This window comes from Bombina bombina, chromosome 2 (genome assembly GCF_027579735.1).
Source record: "Bombina bombina isolate aBomBom1 chromosome 2, aBomBom1.pri, whole genome shotgun sequence".
Taxonomy (NCBI): Eukaryota; Metazoa; Chordata; class Amphibia; order Anura; family Bombinatoridae; genus Bombina; species Bombina bombina.
This window is the reverse complement of record NC_069500.1, coordinates 487,800,675-487,820,865: the sequence shown is the minus strand read 5'-3', so window position 1 is coordinate 487,820,865 and position 20,191 is coordinate 487,800,675. Positions and strand designations below refer to the sequence as shown.

At 37.8% G+C, this 20,191-nt stretch overlaps 1 protein-coding gene across 1 annotated transcript in view; it reads left to right on the top strand.

Annotated features, from left to right (window-relative positions):
• Positions 1 to 16,879, top strand: part of ZMAT5 (zinc finger matrin-type 5) — a 29,891-nt gene extending 13,012 nt beyond the window's left edge. Inside the window, exons 4-6 of the mRNA XM_053702189.1 lie at positions 3,551 to 3,631; positions 3,830 to 3,932; positions 16,598 to 16,879. Of these exons, the coding sequence (XP_053558164.1) occupies positions 3,551 to 3,631; positions 3,830 to 3,932; positions 16,598 to 16,727 (314 nt within the window). The 3' untranslated portion in view covers positions 16,728 to 16,879. The remainder of the gene's footprint in view (positions 1 to 3,550; positions 3,632 to 3,829; positions 3,933 to 16,597) is intronic.
• Positions 16,880 to 20,191: the final 3,312 nt, after the last annotated feature.

Here is a 20,191-nt window from a genome sequence, read left to right as displayed (position 1 = left end):
GGAAGGCACAGGGGTTGTGTACTCTGGAGGAGTCCACCCTTCCGATCAATATCTTGGAACTCTGGCCAATCTTCAATGAGCTGATGGCTTGGCCCCATCTGAGTTAGACACAGTATATCAGATTCCAATCAGACAATATAACTTTGGTTGCCTACATCAATCATCAGGGAGGAATGAGAAGCTCCTTAGGGATGAGGGAGGTGTCTTAAATCGTAGAATGGGCGGAAGCCTACAACTGCATTCTGTCAGCGATCCACATCCTGGATGTGGAGAACTGGGAAGCAGACTTCCTCCGCAGACAATCCTTTCACCCAGGGGAATGGTTCCTCCACTCCGAGGTGTTTTCAGAGATTTGCAGCATGTGGTTGATGCCGGAGATTGATCTCATGGCCTCTCGTCTCAATACCACACTACCCAGATACGGGTCAAGATCAAGGGATCCTCAAGCAGAGTTAATAGACGCTCTAGCGGTTCCATGGAGGCTTAGACTCTTATATCTCTTTCCTGCATTGCCTCTTCTTCCTTGTGTAGTGGCCCGCATCAAGCAGGAGCAGGCATCAGTGATTCTGGCCTTGAAGGACATGATTTGCAGATCTGGTGAGAATGTCCTCATCTCCTTGGTGGAGGTTACCTTATTGCAGGGACCTGCTGATATAGGGTCCCTTCCTACATCAAAATCTTGATTCTCTGAGGCTGACTTTGTGCAGATTGAACTTTTTGTCTTAGCCAAGAGAGGATTCTCTGATAGTGTAACAGACACTTTGATTCAAGCTTGTAAGCCGGTTACTCTGCGCATCTACCATAAGGTGTGACGGACTTACCTGCACTGGTGTGAGAAGCATGCTTTTTCATAAGGTACATGTTGCCAGAATGTTATCTTTTCTCCAAGATGGATTGGAGAAGGGTCTATCTGCCAGCTCTCTGAAGGGACAGATATCGGCCCTATCGGTTTTACTGCACAGGAGATTGGCTGAGCTTCCGGATGTGCAGTCCTTTAAGGCTCTGACTAGGATCAGACCTGTGTTTAGACCTGTGGCTCCGCTGTGTTCTGCAGCAGGCTCCATTTGAGCCCATACATGTTGTTGACATTAAAGTGCCATAAAACAGGTTCAGATCTGTGCATATCATTAAAGGGGCTAATTAATTTAAAATAGTTTGCAACAAAAAATTGTTTAAAAATTGCTGGCAAATATTTTAAAATAATTTTCAAAAATAAGCAAAATGAATTACATAGCTAAACTGCCTGGATCAGCTAACTTCACCTCTCTTATCAGTGTTTAGAAACAGGCAAAGTATTTCAACTGAGTTCACAGCTTCTAGGCATGCTCCAGCAGATAATCCCTATGCACTTTTGCATTTTATCAAAAGAACAATAAACATAGATACAGCCATAAAAGGAATTGTGTAGGGGGAGTTAGAGCTTTACAATTCAGAAACTAAAAAGAAAGGGTTAATGGCGAGGCACTGCAGTATACATTTGCAGGCAAAGTAATTAAAGTACATATTATATTATTTTGTCTCTATCCCAACTTGTTTTATGTCCCTTTAAACTGGTATCTTGGAAAGTTTTTTGTTTCTATTAGCCATTGCCTCTGCTCTCAGAGTCTGAGATTTTGGCTTTACAGTGTGACCCCGCCTTGTTTTTCATGCCGATAAGGCAGTTTTATGTACTAGGTTAGGTTTCCTTCCTAAGGTGGTATAAGATCGTAACATTAATTAAGATATTGTTGTTTCTCCCTTGTGTCCCAATCCTTCTTCAGCTAAGGAACGTTTGCTTCACAATCTGGATGTGGGTTGTGCTTTGAAGTTTTACCTTCAAGCTACTAAGGAGTTCAGACAATCTTCATGTTTGTTTGTCGTTTAGACGTAAGGGCCAGAAGGCCACTGCGTCTTCCTTGTCTTTCTGGTTGAGGAGTGTCATCTGCTTGGCCTATGAGAAAGCAGGACAGCAGCCCTCTGAGAGGATAACAGCTCATTCAACTAGAGCAGCTGCTTCTTCCTGGGCTTTTAAGAACGAAGCCTCTATGGATCAGATTTGTAAGGCGGCGACCTGGACTTTTTAAAACATTTTACAAATTAAAATGTGTTTGATTAGGCTGAAGCAGCTTTTGGGAGAACCTCTCCAGGCAGGCTGTGGTGTCCTAAGATTAGCGTCAGCCCTTTTTATTTCGTTCCCTCCCGTTATTTATTCAGTGACCTCTGGAGCTTTGTTATTGTTTCCCAACACTGCCTTTGGAAAGAAAATGCAATGTATGCTTACCAGATCAATACCTTTCTTTCCTGGCAGGGAGAGTCCACAACCCCGCCTGTAAGAATTTTTGGGCGGCTCCCTTTTTGTTTTTTCCTGGCATACCCTGATGTTTGTCCTACTTTTCCTCCCCCCCCCCCATCCACCCAGTCATTCGGCCAAGGGAAGTGGGAGGGATATTTAACCCTTTGGCTGAGGTGTCTTTGCCTCCTCCTGGTGGCCAGGTGTTGTATTTCCCAATAGTAAGGAATGAAGTCGTGGACTCACCCTGCCAGGAAAGAAAGGTATGTATCTGGTAAGCATACATTTTGATATTTCTATTACAAAATTTGCTTCATTCAATGACATTGCAGTCACCAATCTTCAGTTATCTCCCAGTTTCTGAGTCTAAATAGGTATGCTTTTCAACAAAGGACTCAACAAAAACAACTCAAATTTGATAATAGAAGTAAACTGGAAAGTTGTTTAAAATTATACACTGCATCTGAATCACATAAGTTTAATTTTGAATTTACTGTCCTTTTAAAATGATCCTTTTTGTTAGTAACTGTTGCAGGGTTTTACTACCAGTGATGCTATGACATTTCCTTTGCTGTGACCAATTTGGGGCCATTGAAAATTAATTGTTGCATTGATCTAATCACTGTGTAACATACTGTAGGGTCAGATAAACTGTAAAAGATTGTAGCATGTAAATATAATATATTATAGTGTTAATATAACTTTTATATGCACTGGGAAACAAAAAAATGAGTGTGTCTTTATTGCTTTATTTGCTTTGAGGTGGCCATGTACCAAACCTGCAATATCTCAGAGGTACACCTGTACTTGTTTGTCCAAGTCTCCTCAAAAGACTTTATATCAATATATATTATGTATTTATGAGTCTTTTTATGTAGCTTGATCATTTTACAAGAGAATGTTATTTTTTTATTTTAAATTGTATTGAATTTTTGTAAGGTTAACATAGAGTAAAATACCAAAGGGCATAAGTACAGTATCTAGTGCATTGCTATACAATTAAAAGATTGTCACAAGGTCCCTGGGATCCCTGAGAACCCATCTAGAACTTGTAAGGTTGTGCGCAAGTATGCAGTGGAGTAACAGGCTAAGGCAGAAAGAGAAAGGAAGAAAGGGTTTAGAACTATACAATACAATGATACTAACTAGAAGTAGAGAGGGGGGAAGATGAAGAAATAACCGCACCCAGTAACGGAACACTTGTATCAATAAGTAGTCACCCCTCCACTCTACGCTTATGATTTTTGCCATCTTTATTGTGACCTAATCGATTTCTTCCAGGTGAATGTGACTTTGGCCCTAGCTGTCGCTTTTCACACATGTCATTAGAGGATCTGGAAGCTCTGAAGACTCAAGTAGAAGGTGAGACAATTTGTTCAATACTCTCTTATAATAAGTGTCACATATACTGCTACTCTTTAGTTTAAATAGGGTGGATCTTAAATCCATTTGTTATGCAGGCCTATTATTAGTTAAGGTACATTTTGGATATGTTTTATAATTCTAAAATGCAGAGCTCCTGTTTATTGTTTTCATAAAATTTTGTAACTCCTCTTACAGCAGAGAGAAGAATAAGAGATGAGCAGAGCCGGCAGGTTCCCCCCTGCAGAATAGAAAGGTGGCTGGAGGAGATAACAAAGAAGAAAAATGCTCGTAGTGAGAGGTTAGTACTGCAGGAGGCACTAGTGAGACAGATGTAGTGAGAGGTTGGTATTGCAGGAGGCACTAGTGAGACGGATGTAGTGAGAGGTTAGTACTGCACTAGGCACTAGTGAGACAGATGTAGTGAGAGGTTGGTATTGCAGGAGGCACTAGTGAGACAGATGTAGTGAGAGGTTGGTACTGCACGAGGCACTAGTGAGACAGATGTAGTGAGAGGTTGGTACTGCAGGAGGAGCTAGTGAGACAGATGTAGTGAGAGGTTAGTACTGCACGAGGCACTAGTGAGACAGATGTAGTGAGAGGTTGGTACTGCAGGAGGAGCTAGTGAGACAGATGTAGTGAGAGGTTGGTACTGCAGGAGGAGCTAGTGAGACAGATGTAGTGAGAGGTTGGTACTGCAGGAGGAGCTAGTGAGACAGATGTAGTGAGAGGTTGGTACTGCACGAGGAGCTAGTGAGACAGATGTAGTGAGAGGTTGGTACTTCAGGAGGAGCTAGTGAGACAGATGTAGTGAGAGGTTAGTACTGCAGGAGGAGCTAGTGAGACAGATGTAGTGAGAGGTTGGTACTGCACGAGGAGCTAGTGAGACAGATGTAGTGAGAGGTTGGTACTGCACAAGGAGCTAGTGAGACAGATGTAGTGAGAGGTTGGTACTGCAGGAGGAGCTAGTGAGATGTAGTGAGAGGTTGATACTGCAGGAGGAGTTAGTGAGACAGATGTAGTGAGAGGTTGATACTGCAGGAGGAGCTAGTGAGACAGATGTAGCTTGAAAGTTGGCTCTTAGATCTTAAAAGGACATAATACTCGTATGCTAAATCACTTGAAACTGATGCAGTATAACTTTAAAAAGCTGACCGGAAAATATCACCTGAGCATCTCTATGTAAAAAAGGAAGATATTTTACCTCACAATTTCCTCCGCTCTGCAGAGTAAGTTCTGTGTAAAAAATTATACTCGGCTGCTGCCCAGCTGCAGGTAAAAAAAAATGAACTGCAGCCAATCAGCATCAACAGTGCTGAGGTCATGAACTCTTTTACTGTGATCTCATGAGATTTCACTTAACTCTCAGGAGATTTTATTGTAAACTTCCTTACACTGAATAGGGAAATAAGAAGATGAGTGCACAAAGCTCGCTCCTTCCGCTGTCCCGGAACAGACATACTGATTTGTTGCTTAGAAGTCCTTTACAATGGGATGTCTCTACTGAGAAACTTTTGAGGTAAAATAGCTTTCTTTTTTACATAGAGATGTTCAGATGATATTTAAATTAATTGAATTTAGAGCATTGCACATGGAGCTCTTTGTGTGAAGAGGTTAGTAAAACATGGGGACAAAACATTCTTTAGATATATCAGTGAAAGAAGAAAAAATAAGGTAGGAATAGTAAAATTGAAATCAGTTGATGGTAGAATAATAGAAGGAGATAAGCAGATTGCAGACTGTCTCAATGATTACTTCTGTTCTGTTTTCACTAAAGATTGTGAAGATACAATGTCTACATTAAGGGATGCTACGCAAAATAGAAACAAGCTTAACAGTAATCTTTTTACAGAGGATGAGGTTTTGTTAGCATTATCAAAAATAAATGTTACAAAGGCAGTGGGTCCTGATAATATTCATCCAAGGGTTTTAAAAGAACTTCGATCAGTGCTAACTGTCCCATTAACTGATCTGTTTAATCAGTCACTATTAACAGGAGCTGTCCCAGATGATTGGAGAATAGCAAATGTAATACCCCTTCATAAAAAGGGCAGTAGAGAAGAATCTGGCAACTACAGGCCAGTTAGTTTAACTTCAGTAGTAGGGAAATTAATGGAAAGCCTCTTAAAAGAAAGAATTATGACTTACATAAAGACAAACAATTTAGAGGACCAAAATCAGCATGGTTTTACTTCAGGGAGATCATGTCAGACTAATCTAATTGACTTCTTTGATTATGTAACAAAAGTATTAGACAAGGGAGGAGCAGTTGATGTAGCATATCTAGATTTCAGCAAAGCATTTGACTCCGTCCCACACAATAAACTTATTCACAAACTATATCTCCTTGGTCTAGATTCAAAAATTGTGAAATGGGTGGAATGCTGGCTTAAGGACAGAAAACAAAGTGTCTTAGTAAATGGAGTTCATTCAGCAGAGGGGGCTGTTACTAGTGGTGTTCCTCAGGGGTCAGTTCTGGGGCCTGTTTTGTTTAACATATTTATCTGCGATATCAGCAAAGGGCTACAGGGGAAAGTATGTCTCTTTGCAGATGATACAAAAATTTGCAACAGAGTGGATGTTCCAGGGGGGGTAGACAAAATGAGAAGTGATATACAACAATTGGAGGATTGGACAAACTACTGGGATCTAAAGTTTAACACAGCAAAGTGTAAAATAATGCATTTAGGGAAGAAAAATCCAAATGTTGATTACAGACTCAATGACACTTTACTGACTGTTACAGACGAGGAACAGGACTTGGGAATTATTATTTCAGATGATTTAAAACTTAGTAAACAATGTAGTAATGCAGCGAGTAAGGCTAGCAGAATGCTTGGATGTATTGGTAGAGGTATTTGCAGCAGAAATAGTAAGGTTCTTATGCCACTTTATAGATCATTAGTTAGGCCTCATCTTGAGTATTGTGTGCAGTTATGGAGACCATATCTTCAGAAGGATATTAACAAACTTGAATCTGTGCAAAGGAGGGCTACCAAAATGGTACATGGTCTAAAAAATAAAACTTGCCAGGATAGGCTCAATGACCTAAATATGTATAGCTTAGAGGAGAGAAGGGAAAGAGGTGATATGATAGCAACTTTCAAGTACATTAAAGGGTTTAGTAAAACTGAGGCTGTGGGTATTTTACATAAAATGGAAAATTCAAGAACAAGGGGTCATGAGCTCAAGCTAAAGGGTAGTAGATTCAGGAGTAATTTGAGGAAGCATTTCTTTACAGAAAGAGTGATTGATTTATGGAATAAACTTCCTCAAGAGGTAGTAGCAACAAACACTGTGGGGGACTTTAAAAATGCATGGGACAAGCATAGGGCTATCCTACGAACTAGATAAGTTTATACTGTTAGGTAAGGTCGGGCAGACTTGCTGGGCCTATGGCTCTTATCTGCCGTCAATATCTATGTTTCTATGTTACATTGCAGTAAGTGCTAATAAATCAGTTTTCAGACAATATTTATTCAGACATTTCTAGATCAATAGTCCTTATATGAAAAATAAAATGTGAACACAGTCTTATATAGCCTTTTGCTTTAGTTCATGTTAATTCATGTGATGGATTTTAAAGTTTTCAAGCTGCATAGCAGGTAAAAAGGTAAGAGAAGTGTTGGTAGAAAAATCTGGGTCATGAGTTATAATATATTGGCATCCAGTGATGTTCTGCCTTATTATTATTCCAGTATTCATATTGTTTTACGGTTTCCCTGGACCCTCAGTGAACATGAGCGATGATTCAGTATCCTATCTTTTTTACATGAAAGGAATACCCACTTACAGCCTTTTTCTTCTCTTTTCCATCCAATCATTTATCCTTTTATTTTCCAAACCAAGGACATGCATTTGTGTCCTGTAAGCAGATGTAAAATCCCTGTCAACTCTGAAAAATCTCAATAGATAGTGATCATGATTGACGTCAGTTACACTGAGGACACACTGCAACCAGAAGTGAATATACTAATTTGTCAATTTATTGGTTTCACGGTTTCCAATTGTCCCCATCCCAGTCCATCAGAATTTTAATTCAGATGCTTTTCTCTGGGTTCCTCTAAAGTGGTTTATATCTGTTTTGAAATCCCCCCCCCCCATAAAATAATGGATGTACAGGGAACCTCCGCTAGAGACCATATCTCACTCCAATAAATCTATGTGCTGGGTGTGTGTAACGGTCACATTGAGCTAAGACTATGGGCCTGATGATCTAAAGCTCTCCACTCAGATGAGATTATTTAAAATAATCCTCCAGCACTGCGAGATCTGTTTGCTATACTTCTCTAAGGTGCACTCCCTGCATTTCTGTATGTGAAGGAGAGACAAGCCCAGTGCAATATAGCATTGCATGACATGACAGTTCTGCTGCATTTACATTTTGTGCTTTGTATTTGATATCCCTTTACACTTCAAATTACGTTTTTTTTATTACATTTAAACTTTGCACTTTCTATTTTGTTTTTTATACAGAAGTTTTAGTATTGTGATTTTACAAATTGTGATTAATACGTTTACAGTTTCTATGTAACATTTAACAAATAAGGAACATGCTTTGTTATATTTATGTGTACCTTTTACAAATTACATTGCACTTTGTATATCTTGTATTTAAAATAAAACTGAACAAATAACCGCTTCAGTTTCCCATACAGCTTCATTACTTTCTGTGGGCCTGATAAACAAAGATCCTCTAGCCTGGAGATAAATTATAGTGCAGATTTCACAGGTGTTGAGCTCACTGAATTTTGTAAGAAATGGGGTGAAACCTGGAAGTCCCAGAGAGATGAGATGCCTTCCATAGAAAGTTATGAAGCTCTCTCGGATGTAGTATTTCAAAGGGGAAAGAGAAGGTAACTGGAGAACAGCTGGGGCTGATATAAAGGCTTAGTTTGCATCATTTACAAATAAAACCGAAATGTTTTCACTATAATTTAACTTGCTTTTGTCTACATTTTAGTATATATTACTTTTCTGTTAAGTGTATTGTGAATTTTGAGCAAACTTCACCTGCATACAGCTGGCGAAAAATCGGTGAGACCAGCTTCTTTAAAATGCTTACGGCATTTCACAAGAATTGTGAGAGCTTCAGACATATCCTGGGAACTCCCCTATTTTATTTTACAACATAGAAAATACAAAGTGCAATGTAAGTTGTAAAAGATACACAGAAATATAACAAAGCATGATCCTAATTTGTTAAAGTAACTCACACTTTCAAAACATAATCAGATTTGTAAAATCACTTCTGGATCTAAATGTATTAAAATGTAAAATAGTTCAAAGCTTAAATATAATAATACTGAAAGGACCCAATTTGAAATATAAAGTAATATAATAAAATACAATGCAGAAAGTGTAACAAAACTCTCATCATGCAGTGCTATATTGCACTGGGCTTGTCTCTACTTCAGATCAAGAAATGAGAGATCTCTGTGCTGAAGAGTTCTGCACTTTTTCTTTAAAGTGAAGGTAAATTTTGATGAATTAGTGCACGGTTTTTAATAATCCTATTAAAAACAAGGGCACTTTAATTCATCAAAATTGACATTTCACTCGTTTTCTTCTCAAACTTACCTTAATCCTGACATTTGGTCCGGCGATTTCCCCCAGCCTTTGGAAGCCTCTTCTTATGTCAGAAATGACTAATCTGGCTTCCTCCAATCATGGCCTGAGGCAACGGAGGAAGCGCTGCAGCGGCTGTCAGGATTAAAAGGTAAGTTTTTGAAGAAAACGAGTGAAATGTCAATTTTGATGAATTAAAGTGCCCTTTAAAAACTGGGCACTAATTCATCAAAATTGACCTTCACTTTAAGCATTCAGTGAGTTCTGCTCCTGTGAAGTCTGCACTTCAATTTCTTTCCAAGCAGGAGAGTCTTTGATCATCAATGTGTTGTCTCTTTAGTAACGCAGACCTACACAGTTACCTGCAATATGTGGACAATAAAAAGTTATTTTAATTTTATAAGGGGTACTTGTACATTTGTTAATTATAGAAACAAAAACAAGTTAACTCCTTTTATCACTAGTGTTTTCAATGCCATTTGTGACATAACTCTTCCAGTTTGACAGTGGTATATTTCAATCCAGCAGAAAATACTTTTTGAGATACTTTTCAAAGGACTTTTGTACTTCAGTTTCGGAATCCATGAGCCCATTTTGACTTCTATTGCACAACAACTCTTGCATGTTTTGTTTTTTCCCCCAATGCTAATGTTTTTGCATATGCTCAGCTAACATATTAATAGATGTAATTATTTCCTGATTTAAAGGGACATTAAACACTAAATAAATAAATGCTTGATAGAATGGTGCATTCAAAGAAAAGATTAGTCTGAGAAGAACATGTAGATATATATTTTTTTTCTTCTTAAAGTTTCATTAGCTGTTTAAATATGCTCTGCACTTTCATTTCTAACAGTAACTGAAAAGCTCACAATTTTAAAATGAAATTAGGAAAACAGGACGAAATAAAGTATGTATACTGTGTGTGTGTGTATATGTATGTGTGTGTGTGTGTATATATATATATATATATATATATATATATATATATATATATATATATATATATATATATATATATATATATATATATATATATATATATATATATATATATATATATATACACACAATAAGATCCAAAGCACTAATCTTCAGGCACAAGTGGTAAAAGTGTAGAAAATCCTTTTTTCAAACAATGTTAAAAACATATAGCGTTGTATAGGGTATACAGTGTATAGCCGTGCTCCTCAGCAGACATGTTTCGTGCACACTGCACTTGTTCACTGCATAGAGGAGCACTGGATCTTTCCGGCCTTTTATACACTAGAATTCTTAAAGATACAGTACATGTTAATTCTATATACCCTCTGTGTTACCATATATGATCAAGGCTGCAATGTTAAAATTCAATGGAAACTATATAAAGAGGTTAATCTAGCAAGATGATTTAAGTAAATTTATTGTTCCTGTAAGATAATGTTTTCACCCTTAGTTTAAAGATATAAATTAAGATCTAGCTCAAATGCTAAGTATATTAATGTTACCCTCAAATGATTTAAAGCCACCTCAGAAACTAGCTCACAACTTGTGTGAGTTCATATACCCTTATACATATAGGTCGATGTCCCTCCTAAAGTTTAGTCCATCTGGGATGGATGTATTGAGAGTAAATTTCCAGAACACCTCTCTGAAGTTCAATTTATTATCCCTATCACCCCCTCTTCTCCAACAGGGGACATGATCTATTCCCTGAACTTTCAAGAGATTAGAGTTGGAGTTCTGAAATTCCCTGAAATGTTTGGCTATCGGTGTGGTTGAGTCTTTTTCCTCAATAGATATAAGGTGCTGTAGCACCCTGTCCTTTTAAGGACCTCTTGGTTCTCCCTACATATTGTTTTGTGCACTCTCCACATGTGAGGAGGTATATTACATGAGTTGTGTTACAGTTTATATCAAATTTTATCTTGTGTGCGTTTTGTAGTAATAGAATAATAGAACTACATCTTTTGCCTTCCACTACATGATCACACGTTTTACAAATATTTTTTCTACACTTGAAAAAACCTTTTTGTTGTCTTAACCAGCAAGTCTTGATCTCCCTCGGAAGATCCGAGGGAGATACAAGATTGCCTATTGTTTTACCCTTTCTTGAGATAAACTCACAACCATCCTGTAATATTTTCTTTATTATAGGATCTGCACCTAGAATGGGGATACGCTCTCTCTGATTATATTACATATCTCCCCAAATTGTGTGCTATATGCCGTAATGAATTTTGTTTTTTGTTTAGTTCCCCTATTATTTCTTGTCTTGTGACTTAAAAGTTGTTCTCTGGGGATTTGATCAGCTTCCATTTTAGCTTGATTGAGAATATTATCACTATATCCTCTTTCCTTTAAACGTTGTCATACTGTTAACCTGTTTTACATAATTGGCTTGATTGGAACAATTTCGTTTTGCACGTATAAATTGTCCATTGTGAATACCCTGGAGTGTATGTCGAGGGTGACTAGAACTGAATTCTAAGATGGTATTCCCTGCTGTGGGTTTTCGAAAAAGATTGGTCTCAATGATATGTTCTATGTTGGCTGATATTACAATATCTAAAAAATTTACCTGATTTTGTTCTCCTAGGTGCAGAATTCTTCCGTTTTTGTTTCACTACAGTCCAAAACAAAAAAACAAATCATCTATATAATGTGTATATAGGATAATGTACTCACGATAGGGATTCCCATCTCCATAGACGTGAGACTGCTCTCACCAACCCATAAAAAGGTTGGCATAACAGGGGGCGAATTTTGCCCCCATAGCAGTCCCACACCTCTGGAGATAGAAGCCCCAATCAAATATAAAGAAGTTGTGTGTTTAAAAGATAATCAATAGATCTTAATATGAATTGTTTTGTGTTGTTTTCATAACTACTATATCTTTCTAGAAAGTACTCAATAGCTTCCAGCCCTTTGGCATGTTGAATGGAAGTGTAGAGTGACGAAACATCAGCTACAAAAAACATATAGGTTTGTTTCCATTTAATTTTGTTTAAGTTCTAATAGCAAAGATGTTGTGTCCTGTATATAACTGGGAAGTTTTTTTTACCAAAGGTTGAAGGAAATTATCCATAAGTTCTGATAATGGTTCATTCAATGATTCAATTCCTGCAATTATTGGACGACCTGGGGGTTTCATAAGGTCTTTGTGGACTTTTGGAAAGTAGTGGTATATCGGTGTTATTGGATATTCAGGAATAGGATTATCTTCTACCGCTTGTGTAATGATGTTGTTATATCTTGCAGCTTTGACTATTTTTAAGTATATTTCTATATTGATCAGTGGGGTTCTCCCTCAGTCTTGAGTATACTTCCTTGTCATTGAGTTATCTTTGTGCTTCGCTAATATATGCATATATGCTACTCTGTCCAGTACCACTACGTTCCCACTCTTATCCGATGGTCTAGTCACTATTCTCCTATCCTGTTTAAGCTTTGTCAGTGCTTCCTTTTCTTGTCATGTTTGTTTTTTTAAAATTAGTGGCGTTATTAATTATGCAATTGAGTTTCCTTAAAGGGACAGTTTACTCAAACATTTTCTCCCCTTTAATTTGTTCCCAATGATCCACTTTACCTGCTGGAGTGTATTAAATTGTTTACAAGTAGCTCCTTTACCCTTATATTGGCATTTAAAATTGTTGATTTAGCATGTGGTATCCCCACCTATTCTGAAAGTTTGTGGCCGCGCGTACCAGCTATAGATAAGCTTTGTAAACACAGCCAGCAGAAGAAATTACACTCCCAGTGCGATATAGCAGAGATATAAGGTAATAAAATGTTGATTTTCCATTGTTCTCTCAAAGTACTGGTGATTGTTTAAAGGAAAGATATAAGATAAAGAAGCAGGTATAATTGCACAATGTGATACAGTAATGAGATCTGATTATACCTACAAGCTCAACCAATTTTATTAGGTTGTGGCTTCAAAACACAAAATCAGAGCTTCAATATGCACAAATAAGCCTTAAAAAGCTAATTTTCATACATTTTTTACTCTGCAGTTGGTAAAAAAAAAGCAATTGTAAACACATTAAGGGAAAAACAATTTTACAGTATACTGTCCCTTTAACTTTTCTTCCACTACCTTTTGAAAAATTTGTAAAGCTTTAGATCTGGAATGTACAGGATAGAAATTACTCTTTTTCCTGCAATTACTGAAATCAATGTGAGACTCATTAATTAAATCATCCCTTGTATCATTACTCTCTATTTGCAAATCCTGCAAGTCAATAATGGAACATACATCAGTAAATGGCAGTGGTTCCTTTATGCCACTTTTGTCATTATCCATTTTTTGTCATTATCCAGTTTCACAAGGTCTTGCTCCATCTCAGCATGAATAAAGTGTTTGCGCAACACCAATTTTCTTACAAATCTATTAACGTCTAAAATAGTGTTAAAATGCTGAGATGGAACAAAACAAAGTCCCCTAGAAAGGACAGAGATCTCTACATCTGACAATTCCACACATGATAAATTCAGAACATTTCTGTTTTCATTTAAGCATATTTCTTCTGATGTCCCCTTGATCTCGTCACGTATGTTCTCTTCTGGATCATTTTCTTTTCCTTCTGTTGTTGGTAACCTTGAGCTTTGTTCTGATGGTGTGGATAATCCTCTTCCCCTTTTTCCTCTACATGTTTTTTTTTCTTGCACTTGGTAGAGTCTCTACATGTCCGTTTTTTTTACTGTGTTTTTGAGGATTGGTCTGTAAGACAGCTGGTATTGGTTCTTCTATTTCAGCTTCGTAATCTGAAGATTCAATCTTATATTCCGTGTCGGAGAAAGTAACATTATTTGATTGTTTCACTTTGTTCTTCTGCCATCTTTTATTTTTGTATCCTCCACAGTTAGGGTTTTCTTGGTTGTCCCATCTATAGACTGAGTTGTGATCATAATCATATTTATCACGTGAGATTTTCTTGGACTTGAATTCCCAAAGCTCTTGTCTAAAGGTGATCATGTTCTGTTCAAATTGCTTGTCCTATTTCTTAAATTCAGGATCTTTCTGTGCTGTTCTTAGTTTTTTTTTTGGATCTCCTTGATCTCTTGTAGAGGATCATGTTTTTGTTTGAATTCAATTAATAAATCAATGAGTGCAAATTAGCAGTATCCAATATGGCATTCCATTTATTAATAAAGTCCACTTCTGTAACTCTAAATGATGTAAACTGCTGGATTCTCAGACCCCTATGGATAAGTTTATTATGTTTGTAGATGAGAAATGATTTAATATCCAATTCCAGCTTCAAATCCTTTTTCAAGATTATCCATAGTTTATGTTAATTTGTACCAAAAGTTAAGCACCAGTAATAAGTACAACTTATATCTATATGCTCTTTAAAGTCCCACTTTTTAAAAAAAAAAAAGACTTTAACCTGCTGCCTAGTTTTGCTGCAAATAACCTGAACCAGCTTTGTCTCTTACCTCCCTTGGTTGCAGAAAATTAGAACTGTTAAAGAGTGTGTCCACTGCTTTAAGCAGTCATTGTGTAGAATATTTAGATGACTCAGGCAGTTTGCAGCATACTGAAAGGGACATGAAATCCAATTTTTGTTCTTTCAAATTACATTAAATACTAATGCAACTCCCTCTAATCTTGGGTGCTGTTATTTTGGAACTTTGGTTATACTGAAGGTAACTGAAGTGCAAACACGTCAGCATTGGGATGCTATTAAGTGCAAATTTCAACCTGGTGGCACCCATGAGAAGAGGGTGGTGGGACATATCCTCAAAACAATGCTTATAAAATTTACTTAGTGTTTAATGTTCCTTTTGTGATTCAAATAGAGCATACCATAATAAGGAGCATTTACTTATATAATATTTCTTTCAACAAATAATACTAGGAGAATGAAGTAAATCTGATAATAGAATTATAAGTAGCATGCATGTGTCTGGTGAACTACTGTAAATGTTTTTTGCAGGAATGCATTTGAACACTAGATGGCAGCAGTGCTTGCACAGTGTATAGATTCTGAGCTCCAGATTCAATACGGAGGAAAAGTGGAACAAGCACAATTTCCTTATGTTTTGTAATTTATATTTAGCACTCTCCCCATGAAAAGCGGCTTGTGTATGCTTAAAGTGTTTTTTTTTTATTTAAAGTGATGCATTGAGGAACACCAAGCTCTTAAAGGGATACAAAGGTAAAACGTGAAATGTGCATGGGTGCACTTCAATTTGAACGCTTCTAGTAAAGGTTATTACTGCATACACACACATCCTGTAACCAGTAGTCAAACACCAGACCTTCTCAGAGAGTCAGCTGTGACTTCTGTGACACACATTATGTCTTTAGATGCAATACACTCCTCTGCCAGCTTTCTAAAAAGATGTGGTGTTTGAATACTGGTGCATGGGCCCTCACAGGATATGTGCGTATGCCGCAGAAAAAAAACGTAATAACTCTTACTAGAAGCATTTGTGCTGATGAAAGTATATTGCAAAAATGCTTATTTCAAATTGAAATCCACTCATGCACATTTAATTTTTGGCCTTTCTATCCCTTTAATCACGTTATGTACTGGTTCTGCTATGCTATATATTACTCTGCAAGCTGAACTACCAAAGTCCACTCCTTTAATTTTTTCCCTTTGCTTGTACATTTTATATGCATTTGCAAAAAAAAATACCCTGCATTAGCAATTTTTTTTTTAATTTTTTCTTTTTTTCTTTGTACACCCGAATAAAGAGAGAGACCCCAAACATGCAAATGGTCTAGGCTGCTGGGGGTTAAATTCCTAGCAGGGATTTATGTTACAAATAGATTAATTCCTATTTTTTGCATTATTGCTTTACTTACATTGGGGTATTGCTGATAAAGGGTCATAAAACACAATATAGTTTCATTGTAATGATACAATTTCATGTTCTAAGATACTTTTCAATTCACTTTTAAATATACTTTTATTTTCTTGGTATCCTTTTGTTGAAAATTATACCTAGGTATGTTCGAGCAGCAATGCATTACTTGGAGCTAACTGGTGATTGGTGGCTGCACATATGCTTCTTGTCATTGGCATTAAAGCAATCCACTTTTTCAGGCAAAACATTTCAATGTTTAGATGCTGTTTCATACAGTTGTTTGTGCGTCCCTTTTAAATATAAAAATTGTAGTTTTCCACTTGCACTAGAAATAAACTCAAGGCTTTTCAAGGGTTGTGTCCCAGAACTTCTAAACATTTAAAATGTTTAATAGAAAATGTATTATGTTTTCAGATCTTTCAATGCAGTGGATCATTTCTGATACATATGGGGGGGGGGGGGGCATTATTGAAGATAGGCACATGTTTTTTTTTTTTTTTACTTTGTAGAGAGCTATTTTAGTCTTGCCCATCTTGTGTGTATGTTCATTGCCTAAGATACCGACTATTTTAACTAGCCCCATCTTGTCTTCTCCAGTTCTAACATGGCCGAACCTCCTATCTACCAGCTCCCTCCTGGTTGGCCTCCTCTTAGTGAGCTGCCGCCATCACTTCACCCACCTACTGCTTCAGAATGGAATGATTTTAAAGACCTGCAGTGGGGCTGAAATTGAAGAAAAAGCCAGAGTTTGGTGGGAAGAAACAATTTTGTAACATAGATTACAATGCTGCTTTTATAGAGACTGATATTTGTGGAAACTTTTTTTTTTTTTTAATATATTTTTTTCCTCCAAATTCAATAAAAGGAAGAATAAAATTATCTGTGTATATATCTATTTCTTGACAGACATTCACTAATGTGTATAAATGTTACCATTTTTGTAAGCAAGCAAAACTGGAATCATATTGAAAAATAATAAATAATTCAGAAACCATAAAGAAATTCATTGATTTACCCTATTTAGTATTCCAGCCTCATGCCTTCTATTGGTTTTAGTCTTGGTTTCAAAATAAATATACCAGAGCTTAGACTTTGAGGTAAGAATGCCCTAACATTCTGGAATTAGTAGGTGCTATAGAAAATAATAAATGAATGCAAATAGTGTAGAGCACGTTTTTAGAATTATAATGGTTTTCATTATTACTTTTACCATGTCTTGACTTGGTTACAGTAGTTTTATAGCTTGATAGGAAATCTTTATACCTAAAGATGATTAGATATTCTTAATTTTTAGATTCACCACATGTTTTTGGGGAGGGCACAAAAATTATGCCTTATTTTCTCTCAAGATTAAAACAATTGTTAGGTCTTAGTCAAGTAATTTGAAGCCAATCCCTTTATTACTCAATTACTAGTGGGAATATCGCTCCTGGCCAGCAGGAGGCGGCAAAGAGCATCACAGCCAAGCTGCTAAGTGTCACTCCCCTACCCATAAACCCCAGTCATTCTCTTTGCCTCTGTCAATGGAGGAGGTGAAGTATTGGTGTCTGAAGAAAACTGGAATATTTTAACTGCAAGCTAGAATTTTGGGTCTAGCCGTACTCCACGTTAGTCTCTTCAGTAGTGCAGTGGTGGCTATAAAGCAGTTAGGAACTTGTAAGGTGGGCCTTGCTGTGTTTTCCCTAACATATTTGCTGCCCATGGTATAGAAAGCCAGAGTAGGTTTACTTTGTCCTTTCTTTTTTCCACAGGTCTCTGTGAGGAGTATGTGTCCTCTCGTACCGGGTGAGCTGTCCTCCTGACGGACAGCTAGATGTAGGTAAGTGCTTTTCTGTCTTCTGAGTAGGAGACTAGCACTTTTAAGATTCCCTGCAGTTTTAAGGGGACAAACGGATCCTGAGTAGGATTGATTGTGGTAGAATGCAGGCACTGTTATTGTATGTGATGAGACTGTATGAGTTAAACCTTCTTATAGTTATGAAGGTATTATCCTCTTTTTAGTTGGCTCACTTTTTTTCTGTGGAGAATCGTTATGTAAGGGGTTAAATTATTTTTTATTCAGGAACTGTGTGTCAGTTTCTGTATACAGACTCCGTTAGTATAGTTTGCCTGCCGGGCAGTTAGTAAGGAGTATGATTGCACTGTGAGTATTTTTACTTGGAGATCCTCCAGCAGCCGGAGGGCAGGCTTAATCTGAGTGGGCTGTTTTTTTCCGCACGCTTTCAGATCTGTGTGTTACGCAATTAGTTTTTCCTGTGGGTCAAATGATCGTCTTCCTTTCGCTCCTAATGATCGGAGCAGTTTCGGCTCTAGTGTGTCGACTTTTGTGCGGCAGCATTCACATGTCAGCTTAAACTCCTTGGAAGCGGAGGGGGTAGTTAAGCACCTCAGTTTAGCTGAGGTGTAGAGGTTATCAGGTGAGGTACGTTTTAGCTAGAGAGCCACTCTGTCTTTTTGTTGGGACATGTTTTTTTTCTTAAAGTGCCAAGACAGGATTACTGTTTTCAGTTGTATTGGATTTCTGGAAAATGTCTGACACAGAGCAGGAGGCTGCTTTCATGAATGTGTATTTTGTGCACAGAGGTCCAGATTGTCTCCCCTATGCAATTTTGTTCCTCATGTGTTGAGGACATTAAAATGCAAAGATAAATTTTCTACTGAGCCTAATGTCTCTCAGGTTGATGCTACAGCTTTCTCCTCAAACGTCCCTAGCCTCTATGGCGTCACATACAGTGCCTTGCAGTTCCTCTCAAACTCCTGGAGGGGTTTATTTGCAAGCAGAAATTGCTGCCCAGGTATCTAGAGCGGTATCTGCGGCATTAGCTGCTTTTCCTATGCTAAAGGGAAACCGCAAGAGGAAAATTAGAGATTCAGATAGTAAAGTTTCTGCTCCTGCTGCTATCACCGGAGTTGCTCTTCCTCATAAGTCTGATGAAGACGATACTAAGGTAGCCTCTGAGGGTGGAAACTCGGTTTCGGATAGTATAATTCCTTCATCTGACGCTGAAGTTGCAACCTTCAGATTTAAGCTGGAAGACCTCCATATAACGTTAAAGGAGGTTTTGGCTACGTTGGAGGACTCGGGCACTCCTGTTGTTGTCAATACTAAAAAATCTAGTAAATATTTTTTTATTTTCCTTCCTCTGTGGAGGTGTTTCCTGTGGTCCAGACTGTGCTACCGAGATTATAGCACAGAAATGGGAGAAACCAGGGGTACCTTTTCCCCTGTCTCCTATCATTAAGAGAATGTTTCCGGTCGCTGACTTCATTAAAGAGTCATGGCAATCGGTGCCTTAGGTAGAAGGGGCCATTTCTACTCTGGTTAAGAGAACTACTATTCCTATTGAGGATAGCTGCTCTTTTAAGGATCCAATGGACAAAAATTGGAGGCTTATTTAAAGAAGATGTATGTTAATCATGGCCTCCAATGGCAACCTGCAGTGTGTATTGGCACTGTGACAAGTGTGGCATCCTACTGGTTCGAGACCTTGTCTGATTCTCTTCAGGTAGAGACTCCTTTAGAAGAGACACAAGACATGATTAAGGCTCTGAAGCTAGCCAATTCCTTTATTACCGATGCTTCCATGCAGGTTATTAGACTGGGAGCCACGATATCTGGCTTCGCTGTTCTAGCCCGCAGGGCGTTGTGGCTGAAATCTTAGTCAGCAGATGTTTCTTCTAAGTCCAAGCTTCTGGCGATTCCTTACAACGGTAAGACCTTGTTTGGTCCTGGTCTGGCAGATATTATTTCTGCTATAACGGGTGGAAAATGGTCTTTTCTACCACAAGACAAGAAGAATAGACCTAAGGGTCATCAGAGTAATTTTCGTTACTTTCGTAATTTCAAAGGAAAATTCTCCTAGTCATCTTCCAAGCAGGAACAGTCCAAGCCCTCTTGGAGGCCCAATCAGTCTTGGAGCAAGGGGAAGCAATAGAGGAAACCTGCAGTTGAATCTAAATCAACATGAAGGGTTTACCCCCAATCCGGGATCGGATCATGTGGGGGCAGACTTTCTTGGTTTTCTCGGACTTGGATTTGAGATGTCCAAGATCCTTGGGCTTTGGACATAGTTTCTCAGGGTTACAAATTGGAGTTAAAGACTTTCCTCCCAGGGGCAGGTTTCACCTCTCAAGATTATCGGCAGACCAGATAAAAAGAGAAGCGTTCTTGAAATGTGTTCAGGATCTTTC